Source organism: Psammomys obesus, unplaced genomic scaffold (genome assembly GCF_907164565.1).
Source record: "Psammomys obesus unplaced genomic scaffold, mPsaObe1.curated_primary_1811, whole genome shotgun sequence".
Classification (NCBI taxonomy): Eukaryota; Metazoa; Chordata; class Mammalia; order Rodentia; family Muridae; genus Psammomys; species Psammomys obesus.
This window is the reverse complement of record NW_026585644.1, coordinates 23,976,708-23,992,349: the sequence shown is the minus strand read 5'-3', so window position 1 is coordinate 23,992,349 and position 15,642 is coordinate 23,976,708. Positions and strand designations below refer to the sequence as shown.

Here is a 15,642-nt window from a genome sequence, read left to right as displayed (position 1 = left end):
TACTCAGTTAATGTATGGTGGTAGCTGTTACTGATGTCTTAATTCCTTCATTTCACAATAGTACCAATAATCAGTAGCTGAATTTTAATTCTTTTTGTTGGTATGTGTGTATGATGTATGTGTAACATGTGTACATGAATGTGCATATTTGTGTGTGCACATGTTTCTGTGTGTGACTGGGTCTGTGCTCATTCCGTGTTCATATGTAGAGGTCAGAGGACAAGAGTAGGTGTCAGTCCTTGTCTTCTGCCTTGTTTTAAGAAAGGGTCTGGGAGGGCGGGACTGGGAGGGGAGGAGGGAGGGGCTTAGGGGGATACAAAGTGAATAAAGTGTAATTAATAAAATAAAATAAAAAAAACCTTGCAAATAAAAACATCGCATATAAAAATCAATGAATTGTTAACATGTATAAACTTTGGATCCATTTAATTTCTTTTTTTTTGGATCCATTTAATTTCAATGAGCATTTTACTATTAAAAAAAATAAAGTCCTGGTTTGAGAAAAAAAAAAAAAAAAGGATCTCTATGTTATTCACCACTGTGTAAGCCAGGTTACCTGGCCCATGAGCTTCAGAGACTCCAGTCTCTGCCTCCCAGCTTGCTGCAGGAGCCTGGGGCTGCAGATGCATTCCACCATGCCTGGTGTGTAGGTGGGTTCTGGCATTCAGACTCAAGATCTTCATACTTATGTGGTAGGTATCTTTTTCCATTGAACCATCTCGCCAGCCTTCCACATTTATTTAAAAATCATGGTTTAATGTGCCTATATCTCATGGCTCTAAATAATCAGCTTTTCTTTGTGGAGTATGTGCCTTAATAATGTAATAATAACTAGAATTAGTCATGTTTATGAGTAGACCTGGCTTGGCGATTCTTTTTTAAGACATTTTTTTTTTTTTTGGTCTCAGGTTGTTAATCAGGCTACTGAGGATGGCCACTACTCAGTTTGAAAGATTTCTTTCTCCTTCCATCTCTCCCTCTTTCCCTCCATCCCTCTGTTTCTTCTCTATTCTTTATTTTAAATTACACTGGACTAAAATATATAAACTTTAAAAAGCCTATTTGGAGTCAAATTAGGGTCTCATAGATGCTAGGCAAGGGTTGACTGCTTCGAATGTGGCGAACTTCCTGAGGGCAGGGATTTGTGTTCTCTCCTGGCATGCACTATTAAAGCTCACTATGCGATATTCAGTAAGCACTTGTGCAGTGTTGGAGGAGCTTCACTGAGACAATTACATTTTATTGACTTGATGCTTCTTTTTAAGAGTATGTAGAAATTCAGAACATTTTAAATGCCTTCACTGGCTTTCAGTACTTTCATTTTAATATCGCTTGTGCAATTGAGAGGAATAGGTAATGGAAACTACTCGTTTATAGTGTTCCATATAGGTGATAAGCAACTGAAGAAAGCAAGCTAGTTTAAACTAATTTCAGTACAATACTCTATTTAACATCACAAAGGTCCCTTGTGTTAAGGAAGATTGAAATTTTATTATAGTATTTGAGTAAAGGTACAAGTTCTACTTTAAATATTTGATGCCAGTAGCAGAAGCCTTTAATTAATACGTTTAATTAAGAAAAGATCCAATGGACATTTGAACTAGTGCTTTAATGTAAGCAGGAAGGTATTTGAAATTGTATCAAGCCAACATGTGGGTTAATGACTTTGTGAAATAGCTTTATTGAAATCTTATAGTTACCTTTTACTGACTTGTTGGTTCTTACTGAAGTCACAGAATTTTATAGCTCAGTCCCAACTATAGAAACAGTTCTCTCACCTTGAAAAAAAAGACATACCCCTTAACCATCACTCCCAAGTGTGGGTTTATATTTCAATGAACTTATCATCTATTAAAGTAGAACTATAAGATTGGGAAATTTTGATAAATGATCTGGGAATACTTTTCCAGTGCTTGCACATTTGGGTCTGTAGTAGAATGTACATGCAATACCATAAAGTAGATAAGAAACTTGCCAAAGCAACAGCATTGTTCCATATGCTGTAGCGCAGCAGTCTAGATGTGAGATTGGCAGTCCTCTGTTGCTCATGATGACTTACAACATGCAAGCTTGCCAACTACCATTTTAATTCTGAAAGCTCTTTTTATCTGTGAGTCTTTTGTGCTCAACACATGCACTCACTGTTCCTCTACAGGATGGAATCTTCAAGATGAGCCTTTCTCCAGACGGGAGCCTCCTTGCAGCAATTCACTTCTCAGGGAAGCTGAGCATCTGGGCCATTCCATCTCTGAAGCAACAAGGGGTCTGGAGTCAAGATGAGCAGGTGTGTCTGCCGTTAGGGTCACTCTTGAGGTTGTGGTCTCACAATAGTAATTTTGTTTTGTTGATGTTTTTCTGAACTCCACAGCTATTATTTATCCTCATCTTTTCAAACCCATCCTAGTTTTAAGTGAAATTATACTAACCACTGGTAAGGACAAATCGTGGGCAGAATGGTTCTGTGTATCAATTTGAATTTGAAAAGTAGGGCACGCTACATACCAAATAGGTTCTGTTGAACTCTTTGTTCTTGATGCTTAAAAAAAAAGTAGAATGGAGATTGTAACATTTCAATAAACAAACAAACAAACAAAACCCCGCCAGGTTTTAACAAGTATTTGGTTATAAGTGCTAAAAGGATTGTTATTCTTTGCAGAGTCTAGTAGCCCCTGCCATGTACTTTCTTAGAGTCTGAGGATGGTTGCATTTTGTTCCTACAGTGAACATGGAGAAAGATGGGCCATTTTTATCTTTTAGTATACTGAGATAACAAGTTTTAAGAGTTTGATGATTTTGTTCTTTAGTGACAGGTGCACTCAACCATTTTCATTTATGTTTATAATGGAAATATAAATTAAAGTTGTAATCTAAATGTGTAAAGGAAAAGTGGAGAGTCATGCATTATGGCAGAGTAGAAACTTATTATTATTGCTCTTCAAAATGTGTTTTTGGATGTATTTATTTGCTTTTATGTTATTTTTCTTTTAACTGTTTGTAGGGATATGTACTGTGTGCATGCTTGGTGCCCACAGAGGGTAGACAGGAGCATTTGGATTTCCTGTAGCTGGAGCTAAGGATGGTTATGAACCACCATGTAGGTGCTGGGAAGCAAATCCAGGTCCTCTGTGAGCATAACAAGTGATCTTTAAATGCTGAGCCCTCTCTCCAGCCCCTAATATCTTTATTTTTGTGATAGAGTTTTCCCTTTTAGTCTTAGAGGGCCTGGTAGAGAATGGATAGACCAGGCTGGACTTGAGCCTTCAGTGATTGCCTTACCTGTTTTCTGCTTGCTGGGATTACAGGCATTGAGCCACCACCCTGACTCTTTTACCCATCCCTTCTGCCCATCCCTTCAGTTTAATGTGAAGTCCTCATGTCTACCACTCTCTCTTTCTCTCACTCCATGTGAAGAGATGCTCCTAAGCCTGAAACCTGGAGACACATGACAGGACACATTCCTTCTGTCTGTTCTGAAACCATAGCTAAGTAGAGTGCTTGCCCCTTACAGAGCTCAGTGCCTTAGCTGTGTGCTACACACAGCTCCTCCCCTAGGCTGCCGTGAACTGACTGCTGGTGGGAGTGACTGACAAACAGGACCTGTGCTTTCTGTTTCCTGAGGCACAATCCCAAGTTTCTACTTTGCATTATACCCAAATGAATGATAATACCCAAATGAAGGGTGTTTCCCATGTGTCTATATGTGGTAGTACAGTGTTCAGTTTCCTTCATTTGGGAGGCTCATGATCTCTCCATATTTGGGAAATATCCTTTTAAATGGTGAAGTTTTTGAACAGTGAAGGCACCTCAGCTTTCAGTTTTCTTAAATTATGTTCTTTCACTTAATAGAAATATTGACCATCTTCTGAAGCACCCTAATAATCCTTCTAGAATCTCAAAGATATAGTGCATGCACTATTAATGGTAAAATTGATTAATGTGCTTTTGATGTTCGTTGAGGTTCTGAAGGGCTTCCTTTACTTCTACTACTCCTTTTGGCATGTGCTCATCATCACGTGTGAGTAGAAGCTGTTTTGATTTTTAGTATTATTTATTAATTAGTTTTTTAAAAAATTGAAAATAGTATTTTTTCATATGCTATTTCTGATTATAATTTTTCTTTCCTTCAGCTTCTCCCAGACTTAGGTTTTAATAGTGAGTTTATTAAAACTTAAAATTGCTTAAAAACCTTGAAATCTGGGAATGAGTATGTGTATTTATCTTTGTGACTTTAAGTAACTAGTTAAGTGAACTAATGGGGCAGGAAGGACCAGTTTTTCAGAATGGGAGACATATACAGAAGAGATGAGTTGAGGGTAGCAGTTTGTATCCATTAAGTGAGTCTTTAGACTACAGATACCCTGAGCATTTGTGATGGAGTGTGGTAGCTGCCTCCATGCCCTGGCTGTCGGAAATCTACTCCTATGGCTCCAACTTAGTGTTCCCAAACAGTCCTTAGGTTGAGCATGAGCCTTTAGTCTGTGAGTCAGAAGCATCCATACTCTTGTGAGTGTTGTGTCTATTAGTAAGAGTTTACACGTTTACATGCCTGCTTCTTCTCACGTGTGTTGTGTCTATTATTAAGTTTGCATGTTTAATTAAATGCCTCTTTCTTTTCCATTGTCTGAAATGGTTCCCTTTGAGTACCTGAGTAAACCAGAAATAATAGGGTCTTGTGTTAACAAAACTGAAAGCTGAGACCTGTTTGCTCTCATAGTAGGTATTATGCAGATTGTCGTGTCCTTTGCTGAAGGAACAGGACTTAGCTGTAGTTACTGAGCCTAATCGTGCATCAGTTGCTATCGCCTTAATGCTCAGTGACACTACATCCTCCCTTTGAAATTTAGTGCTCAGCCTGCAGAGACAGGTCGCTTCAGACATCCAACTCGCCTGAGACTACCATTGGCTTTAGCTTCACAAGAAATTTTGGCTCAAATTTGGAAACAGTAAGATTATTTATTTTCCTTAAAATCCCACTGCCAAAAATGCAAAACCCTCTGCTTTCCTGGCATCTCATTGAGTCTGGTCAGTCTATGCTTTTGCTCCTTGGACTCTTGTCTACCTGCTTTTGCCTAGTCCTATCTACTATGTGCTCTAGAGTGTCATACCATCACAGGCACTTCCATGAGGCTTCACCTCTTCAGACACTCTGGATTTTCAGTGTATTTGTCTCTGACCTGTAGCGCTTGTGGCCATGAAGAGCCTGGGTATAGTGTTCTGTAGTATTTATAAAATTTACTCACTGTTACTTGGTGAGCACTAACTGTTGTAATTTATGCACCAGGTAAGCAGTAGGGATGACAGTTGGTTCTACCTCTCTGATTATGGTGTTCATGCTCTCTCCTTAGTCATGTAGGAAAGCAAATACTTAAGAAAGCAATAGAAGAAAATCTCATTTATGAGACTAGTGAATGCCAGCATGCCCAGCATACTTCTTTGTTCACAATATTTGTCCTGTTCTTACTTTAGGAACATTCTGTTGTTTGAAAGATCAGACAGATTAAAAAAGACCCAAATCACCCTTCCTGGTTATGCTGTTTTATAGCAGTTTATTATTTGATAATCTTAAAAGCTCAGAGACAAATGTTGTTTCCTTGTAGATTGAACACTGATTTCCTCACTGCCTCTCGAATGTACTTCACTCTAATCGCTAGCCAGTATATACCAGGTTGCAGAGGAAATAATTAACAAAGTCCCTCTCTGGTATAAATGCCTCGCTTTGTTACAGAAATCTAGAGCACTCATGACTTTGCAAACTTTTCTATCAAGTTTTAACAAGTGACGTTCTCAGAATTGTACCTGTGTCCTGGAAGTGGTCACAGTATCTTGTATGTTTTATATTGGGACTTTAGTATATGTAGTACTAAAGTCTGGTGCACTATAGTGAATACCACGATGCTTAGCTTTAACTGTTGTGTAAAATGGAATCTCTTGCTCCTATAACCATGGTAACATCAACATAAAACCATGATGTTGAGTCTCTGCTGAGCTCTGCAGTAAGAAATATGGTAGGTGTCAGTCTGTGCTCTTAAGATAGTCATAGTCTTGCCAAGACAATTATAGAGAAAAAAATTAAAGTAACATTTTAATATTAAAAGGAAAAGTTCAGGGAGGGAGAGACTTGTATTCTTGGTGTTGAGGAGGAGAATTCTTGTAAATAAATTTTGCGCATTGTGGCTTGGATTTTTACAGAGCAGTTTGGCTTATAACAACTCATTTTAGTAAAAAGTGTTTTTATTCTCACTTTAATATATCAAAAATATACAAAAAGAAATTAACATGAAGTCACTAGATGTTGGAATCAAGATTCTATCCTTTTCTCAGAATATTGACTAACACTGTTTACATTTAGAAATACTGACATGTGTTTGAACAAATGAGGAGCTAGCATCTAAGACTAATGTACTTTGCAGCCTGTCTGGGTGGCACATGCTAATATGCAGTTCATTATGCAGACTCTTAAAAATGTACAAATGTGTCAGCCATCAGGAAGGGCCATAATATTGCTATTTGCCAGATGTATGAGCATGTGTCTACAGAATCACTGGACTTCCTTTAAAGAGGAATCCCAAGTTCTGACAAATACTTGGACAGTTGTATTTTTCTTATTTCTCTAGCGGTCTTCAAGTGAGTCTGGTCCAGTGGGCAAGGCAGAGCTTTGCCTCCCTCTGTGGGTATGCTAGGAAGGAATGAACAGACCAATGAGTGAGTTTCTAATTGGCTGTATGGCAGCATGTATGACAGCCAGCATATAGTTGTCGTCTGAGAAGAAAACAATGTTACTTCTGCCCTCCTTTACAGTTTCTTTACGAAAATGGTGGATTCAGTGCATTTGTGGTTTTCTTCCTGCAATTTGCTGTTTTATTAGTTTTCATAGTGTACTTTGAGTGATTGAGTATTTTCTCAGTGAAGACTAATGGTTAGAGATAGTTATAGGGGAGCCTCTTCTGATTTTCTTTGTATCCAGTTCTGAGTTGATTAAATACTTTTGCTTTCATTGTGAGTATGAAATGTCCCATCTGGCTAGAAATATGTGTGTTAAATTTGTTCATGTCTAGAGGAGAGTAAAATTGTTTCAATAATTTTCATTTTAAACATTTTCCATATGTTATGTTTATATCGTCACATCTTGTTTTTGGTCTTAATTTTTCTTTGAAGTTTTATTTCTTTCCGACCTATGCTTCTGCATAGCTATAGAAAGTGAAATAGAAACTTAAAAGTTTCCATTTTAGTTTTATTTCTTTATGATGCAGAGTAAGTGTTAGAATAATTTTGTTAAAGGTGAAGAACACATGGGAAGATAGTAGCTTATGCGATTAATCTTGGCAGACCCCACAGCTGTCCCCCTATTTTCACTGAGCTGTGGGTAACCCACAGGTATGTCAATGCTGGACATACCTCTCTTGCAGCTCTACCACAGGCTCTGCATATTGAACACGAGTAAATATCAGTACAGTGAATGAACATTTGAAATATTGCTCCTGTGCTGTGGGAGGCCAAGACTGATTCTAGTCATTAAGAAAATTATGAAATAACATCCGTAAATCTAAGAAAACATTGTTTTAGGTCTTTATGACAGTTAAGCCTATCTATGAACAGTGCATGACCATGTTCTTAGAAGACCATCTGTTTGGGCCACGGCTACACTGTAAAGTCCCGTGTATTTGCATTTTGCAGACATAAAGTACAGAGAGTATATTGGGACAGAAAGGTGCGATTCTTCACCTCACTGGTATGTTTACATAAGGCTCACAAAATGTATCAAAAGATACGTCCATAAGAGAAAACACAGCACACTTTCTCTTGAAAGGGAGAAAAAAAAAATATTCTCCATTTGGAAAGAAAAAAAAATACTGCTTTTCTGTTCTCAAATGGGCTCTGTAGGCAGACTCAGGAAATTATTGTTTGTTTTAATTCTCTCTTGCTGTGGTTTTGTTAGTTTCAGGATCTCATCCTCAGGCAAGTGTCAGATTACATCAGTTTCTCTGCTGCCCCAACACTGGGTGCCAGAAACTGTGGGAGTAGAATAAGGCTGACAGCCATGCAGAAATGACAAAGAGGTTGTAATATAGACGTGACAGAACCCAGCAAGTTTTGTCTGTTATCCTTCCTGGCCTTTCTGCAGGCGCCCTCCACCACAGCTGTGTGTAGCTAGACCCAATGAATAGAGAGTCTTTACCAGTGAGGAGCCTTGTAGGCCATATGGCTTGCTTTGGAGTAGGAGTTCTAATTCTTGTGATCTCCTTGTGGGAGGGGAATTCTGGTTCCCATAACTCACTTTCTTGGAGAATGAGAGGCTGGGGACAGGAGGGTCGGAGAGGGTCAGAGACACATTACTTTAGGTGTCCATCAGTTCAAAGTCGCCAACCTAAGGTGATACGTTCTGAGTTCCAACAGGGACAGGAAGGCTGCTCCTTAGACCATATCTGTGCGGTACTAAGAGCAAATGGCCGTGGTGTGCTTCCTTGTGAGTTGTGAGCATTTGGGTGCTGCCCTCATTGTATCCATCTGCGTAGTTTACAAGGGCCTTGGACTATACCCAGGCCAGTGTCTACTCCAACAACATAGCCTTTACCTTCTACCATGGGGGTGTGGATACAGAAGAAATAATGTGGCAGCTTTTGTTTTTATCCGTTGTCTACTTTCTGGCTTATCTTTTGTATGCATGTTGAGTCATAGTTCCTATCTATGAGCATTAAGTTCAGTGACATTTGTTTCCCCAAACTCCTATGCTGAAGAAGTCTTGGGCTGTAATACAGGTCATGGAAAAGTATCATTTCTGCATTAAAAAAAAAAAAAAAAAAAAAAAAAAAAATATATATATATATATATATATATATATATTAGTAAAATTTTGTGGATCTTGGTGAGTTTCTTGTAGTTTGTTATTTTTTAAACATGTTTGACTCATAAAATTATGTACATATCTTTGTATTTAGCCAGGCTATGATGAACTTAATCCTGACTGGAAGCTGTCTCCAGAGAAGAGAAAGAAAATAAAAGGTGAGTGGCTCTAAGAAATACGGTTATTACAGCTTTACATGATCCCTTTTATTAAGGTTTTTTAGATATGAATAATCTCTAGAATCTCATTTCACTTTAGAAGAACCACGGAATTTTAGCAGTGCAGCAGATCAAGTATTTTTTTTCTTTTCTTTTTTTTTTTTCTTTTTCATTTTTGTTTGTTTGTTTGGTAGCCATATAGGTATTTCTCTTTAAATCTTTTTATACATTTCTATGTTTGAAATAATTTGTTTTTTAAAATGAGCGAGGGGGGGGAAATCAAGATTTACTGTTAAATGAAAGTAGTTGTTTAAAACAAAAAATGAGCACTCCTTTGATTTTTTTGTTTTGCTTTAACTGTATGATATTTTTTATGTACTGTTGAATTTGATCTGCAAATACTTTATTAAGAATAAGAACTTCAGTTTATAACGTGGTGACACACATCTTTATTCCAGCACTGGGAGGCAGAGGCATGCAGATCCCTAAGGTGGAGGCCAGCCTGGTCTTCAGAGCAGTTCCAGAACAGCCAGGGCTACACAGAGAAAGAAAAACTGTCTTGAAAAACTGGAATAAACCAGGAGCAAACTAAACCAAATAAAACAAACAAAAAATAAGTTCAGTTTATAGTTTTGCCTTCTATTGGTCCTTCCTGTGGTTTGTTATCAGGCTAAGTCTGCCGTGGTGAGACACGTTTGCTGCTGCCCTTTTCCTTTCTATATCATGAAATATTTGGAGAAATGCTGGTCTTTCCTTTGTTAAAGATCTGTTGAAATTTGGCAGTGAATCACTTCCACCCTGGGCTGGGACTTTTGCTGTGAGACTCTCATCACTGCTTCAGTCTCCTTGTGCAGTGTACTAGATGCTTTCATCCTCTTGATTAAATGTTAGTAGGTATATGAGCTTAGGAATGTATACATTTCTTCTCAGCTTTCTTTCTTTGTGAGGTACAGGCTTTCAACATACTCCTTGGTAATTTTCTGGATATCCGTGGTGCCTATGCTAAAGCCCATCCTATTAGTTCTAGTGTTGTTGTTTGGGTCTTGTTCCTTTTTTTGGTTAGTTTGGCTAACAGTTTGTCAACTTCATTTTTTCAAAGAACCCAACTCTTGTTTCTTTGCTTCCTTGTGTTGTATTTTTAGTCTGAACTTCATTAATTCCTACATCCTTGTTAACTCTTAGTCTGCTGATTTTGCATTTGGCTTCTTTATACCCCGAAACTTTGATAATGTTCCATTGTTTATTGGAGATCACTCTGAATTTAAAATGCAAAAGCTCATAGCTATAAGCTTTCCTTTTAATAAAACCCACCTTTGCTGGATCCCAAAGAGTCTGGTAAGTTGTGCTTTAATTTTAATTGTGATTCTAGGAATTTAAAACGTTTTCTTTCTGATTTCCTTAGTGGTGTACCTATCCTTCAAGAATGTTCAGTGTCTGTGGGGTTTGTAGTGTTTGTGGGGTTTTAGTTTCTATGGTTTCTCGTGCTGTTGAATTCAATGCTTACCCCACTATGATCTAATATAATCAGGAACTTATCATTATTTCTCATTTTGTTTTTGGTAAGATTTGGTTTTATGGCCAAACATGTAATCTTTTTTTCTGAGAGTGCTCTGTGGGCTGCTGAAAAGAATGCATGTGCCTAACTTGTTAGATGGGAATACTCTCAGATGTCTGTTAAGTCTGTTTGATATGGTAAAGTTTGATTCTGAAGTTTATGTCTTTGAAGGTATCTGGATGATCTTCCTCTTGATTAGAGTGATGTATAAAGTGGTACATGGCTGAATCTGGATCTGTCTTATCTGTTTATTATCTAATAGTTTTACTTATGAAATTGTGTTTACTAATAATGTTCAGTTTATGTGCTTATAATTGTTATATACTCTTCATACATTGTTCTCCGTATTAAGATGTAGAAGAAGCCTTTTCAAAACCTCTTTGACTCATTTTGGCTTGAGGTCTCCTCTATCAGATGTAGGTATAGTTTCGCTTGTTTTAGATTACATTAACCTTCATCCTTTTACTCTCTACCTGTGTGGTTGTGACAAGGAGATATGTTTTGTAGACAACCAAATGATGCATCTTGGTTTTTAATCCAGTCAGCTACTCAGGTTTTAATTGGAAAGTTAAGAGCATTTATCTTTAGTGTTCTTATTAATTGGAGTGTGCTGATTGTGTAATTTTATTGATTGTTTGCCTGCTTGGTTAAATTACTGTTGGCTTTTTCTTTCTCCCTTGTTTATTTCAGGGGTTTACTGAGTTGGACATGATTGATTCTCTTTTGTTTTTCTCTTTCTCTCATGAAATTTACTTTCCTGTGCTCTAGAATTAAGACTGTTCATGTGTAGGTGTCCATTAAGTACCTTTTGCAATGCTGGCTTGGTGGTTAGGGATTTTTTTCAGTTGATACTTACTTTGAAATGCCTTCATTTCTCTATTGATTTTTTAAAAGATAGCTTTATTAGATTAGATGTAGTAGTCACGGTTGGTAGTTATTTACTTTTGGGGCTTCACATATCGTATTGTTCCATTCTTTCTGTTTCCTTCTGCTGAGAGGTCACACATGAATTTTGCGTTTTGACTTTGAGAGTAGAGTTTTTCATCTTGGAACTTTTTATTTTTGTTTTTTTGAGATAGGATTTCTCTGTGTAGCCTTGGCTATCTTGGGCTTGCTTTGTAGACCAGGCTGGCCTTGAACTCACAGCTCTCCACCTGCCTCTGCTTCCCTGAGTGCTGGAATTGAAGGTGTGCACCACTACTGCTGGTTCTCATGAAACTTTTAGCAGTTTGTTTTTTAGCTTTAGCATTTTGAGTACAATGTGTCATGTAGTGGGTTGGTTCTCGATTCATGTTTATTTCAGGTTCTGACTGCCTCTGTGCTTGTATTCGTTTCTTTCCCTGTATTTGGGATGTTTTCTTCTATACTATGATCGACGAAATTTTCTGCTTTTACTTTGTGTCCTAGCTCCCCCTCTTCTACATGGATGTTTATGTTTTGTTGCTGCTTCATCATTTTTCAGAGTTCTTGGATGTTGTAGTCATGCTTCTTTTTTTTTTTTTTTATTGATGTCTGAATGTAGTATTTCTTTCCTCTAGCTTCTGGGAGCATAAGCCCCAGATACCTGCATGTATCTAGAAACTCCTAATTTAAACAAATTGCCCAAGGAGTCTATCCAAAGAAGTATGTTATACCGTGTATGTCTTTCTGCTTCTGGGATAGCTCACTCAGGATCTTTTCCAGTTCCCACCATTTACCTGCAAATTTCATGATTTCCTTGTTTTTTATTGCTGAGTAATATTCTATTGTGTAGATGTACCACAATTTCTGTAGCCATTCTTCAATTGAGGAGTATCTGGGTTGTTTCCAGCTTCTGGCTATTACAAATAAAGCTGCTACAAACATGGCTGAGCAAATAAATGTCCTTATTGTGTACTTGAGCCTCTTTTGGATATATGCCTAGGAGTGGTATGGCTGGATCTTGAGGAAACACTATTCCTAGTTGTTTGAGAAAGCACCAGATTGCTTTCCAAAGTGGTTGTACATGTTTACATTCCCACTAGCAGTGGGGGGGGGGGGTTCCCCTTTCTCTGCAACCTCTCCAGCATGTGTTATCACTTGAGTTTTTGATGTTGGTCTTTCTGATGGGTGTAAGGTGAAATCTCAGGGTCGTTTTGACACGATATATACTCACCCATATAGACATATAATATAGGATAAACCTACTAAAATCTGTACACCTAAAGAAACTAATCAAGAGGGAGGACCCTGGCTATAATGCTCAATCCCCATCCCGAAAGGCAAAGAGGATGGACATCAGAAGAAGAAGAAAACAGGAAACAACCTAGGAACCTGCCACAGAGGGCCTCTGAAAGGCTCTGCCCTGCAGAATATCAAAGCAGATGCTGAGACTTATGGCCAACTGTTGGGCAGAGTGCATGGAATCTTATGTAAGAAGTGGGAAATAGTAAGTTCTCAAGAGGACAGGAGCTCCACAAGGAGAGCAACAGAACCAAAAAATCTGAGCACAGAAGTCTTTCCAACCAGGAACCATGCATGGAGATAACCTAGAACCCCTGCACAGATGTAGCCCAGGGCAGTTCAGTGTCCATAGTAATGGGAACAGGGACTGCCTCTGACATGAAATGATTGGCTTGCCCTTTGATCACCTCCCCCTGAGAGGGGAGCAGCCTTACCAGGCCACAGAGGAAGACAATGCAGCCACTCCTGATGAGATCTGATAGACTAGGATGAGAAAGGAGAGGAAGACTTCCCCTATCAGTGGACTTGGGGAGGGGCATGTGTGGAGAAGGAGGAGAGAAGGTGGGATTGGGAGGGGAGGAGGGAGGGGTTTATGGGGGATACCAAGTAAATAAAATGTAATTAATAAAAATTAAGAAAAATAAAAAAAGATGACTATTGTGAGGCTATCAGATTATATTTGATGTCAGCCTCTTTACTGTGATTGTAACACTGCTTAAAAAAATGTTAAGGTCTTTTTTTTTTTTTAAATATATTATAATGAGTTGTTTTTAGTCTGACAAACTGGTTTAAACATTTTTTTTTTTTTGAGTTATGCTTGAGTATGCTTTCAGCTGTGATTTATTGTGATATGGCTTCATAATAATGCCATATCATATTCATTGTGGAATAACCATTGTTTAAAAAAAGTGTAATGAAATTACAATAAATTATTGTCATATTTCCTTTTAAATCCCTCAGTTTGGTGAACCACAATTCATTTTAGTATCAAAAATCTTTATTGGTCTTGAATTTTTTTTCTCTGTTAGTTAAATGTTTAGGAACATATCAGTCCTGGAAGCTATTATTTTAAATATTATACAATTTTAATTACTAAATATCTCTGTCTGAAAATGATAGGAGTACACTATCTAAGATCTTTTATAACATTGTATATATGGGATTTATATACACCTACTTTTCAACTTACTATACTGAAAATGGTTGCATATCTTTCTTGAGTGTATAATTATGTTTTTCTTTTTAGTGTTTTCAATGTTTATTTTTAATTTTGTGTGCATTGCTGTTTTGCCCGCACATATTGTCAGTGTGAGGGTGTTAGGTCCCCTGGAACTGGAGTTACTGACAGTTGGAGCTACCATGTAGATGCTGGGCAGTGCTCTTAAATGTTGAGTCATCTTTCCAGCTCATAATTATGTTTTTGATAAGTTTTTTTTTTCTCTCTCTGGATTCCAACCCAGTGTCTTACAAATGCTAAGTAAGGGCTCCAACATTGAGCTGAGCTCCATTTGTCAGCTTTGTGTCACTGTATTGAGGAAAAGGACCTTAATTAGCTTACTTTTGTACCTGCATAGCTTTGGATGATTGTTACCACTTGGGCTGACCTTAAATGAATTTTCTATTTTTACCTGAGTAAAATTTGAAAGATGGCTTCACATTTACTTTTTTCCCATTTAAAGGCCTCTTTGAGGCCCCCCCCCCCAGTATAAAATAACTTGGATTAAAGTATTATATTAAATATTTTGCATTTTAATTACTTACACATTTTCTTATGTATTTGTGTTTTTTTTCCCCCATTAGATAAAGAGTCCTTTTACCCATTGATTGATGTCAATTGGTGGGCAGATGGTGCAGTGACCTTGGCTCGATGCTCTGGTGCATTAACTGTTTCATCAGCGAAAACTTTGAAGAATTTACTGGGAAAATCCTGTGAATGGTTTGAGCCATCCCCCCAAGTCACTGCTACCCATGATGGGGGATTCTTAAGTTTGGAGGTGAGGTTTCTCCCTTTGAGAGTAAATGTGCATCGTACTAAAGAACTGTCTGTATAGCTTTTTATTTGTGTATGTAATATAGTTCTGTGTTTAAACATAAGTCTGTTACTGAGATAAAATATTGAGTATAATATGAACAATTCCATCATCCATGAATTATATGAATTACATGTAAATAAAAACATTTATAGCCATTTTATTTCCTTTAAAAATTTCTTCTTTGCTGGACATGATAGATTTTTTTCCCCAGATGAGTTATTTGAAAATGTACAATGCAGTAATTACTTCCTTCCTAGGAACTACTTAATGTTTATATTGTTATTTACTGAAAGTATGGCAAAGTAAAATTTTTTTTCTTCTTTGAAAGAACTTTTTTTTCACAATGAAAGAGTTGAACATAGAGGCAGTTTCTTTATGGCTGTGTTTGGTGGGTTAGCATCCTGTTTGATTTTTTCAAGAGTATGGTCCTTGGTAGGGTTGCTTTTGCAGGGTTCAGCGGCAGGTATTCTTTAGTGGCAGATATCCTCAAGTTTATCATCCAGTCATGATCTTTCTTACAGAAAACTGTGCTTCAGACTCCAAGCCAATTCTTTTAAGTCTGAATGAAAGTTTTCTTCAGCAACCAGGCTTTTAGCCTCAGCATTTTTGAAGCTAGTGGACTGTTCAAAAGGGACATTAAAAGGCGTATACCTGGCAAACAAAACAAATACCATCATGTCATTTTCTAAATTGTCTTCTTGCTTTTCTGCAGCAAGTACAGACATATTAATAGTTTTAGAAATTCACATTTCCACCTTTTTTTACTTCTGCAAAATAATTGTAGCTCTTTACATTAGTGTCCCGTTAGTACAGTGGGCTTCAGTTTTAAAGATTTGGAAATCATATCTTAGG

The 15,642-nt window shown here is 37.5% G+C and overlaps 1 protein-coding gene across 3 annotated transcripts in view; it reads left to right on the top strand.

The window, feature by feature from the left end:
- The window catches only part of Nbas (NBAS subunit of NRZ tethering complex), a 299,994-nt gene that overhangs the window by 47,683 nt on the left and 236,669 nt on the right, over window positions 1-15,642 (top strand). For all 3 annotated transcript variants that reach the window (XM_055625644.1, XM_055625653.1, XM_055625635.1), the window contains exons 12-14: window positions 2,156-2,284; window positions 8,937-9,000; window positions 14,558-14,751. In XM_055625644.1, the coding sequence (XP_055481619.1) occupies window positions 2,156-2,284; window positions 8,937-9,000; window positions 14,558-14,751 (387 nt within the window). The remainder of the gene's footprint in view (window positions 1-2,155; window positions 2,285-8,936; window positions 9,001-14,557; window positions 14,752-15,642) is intronic.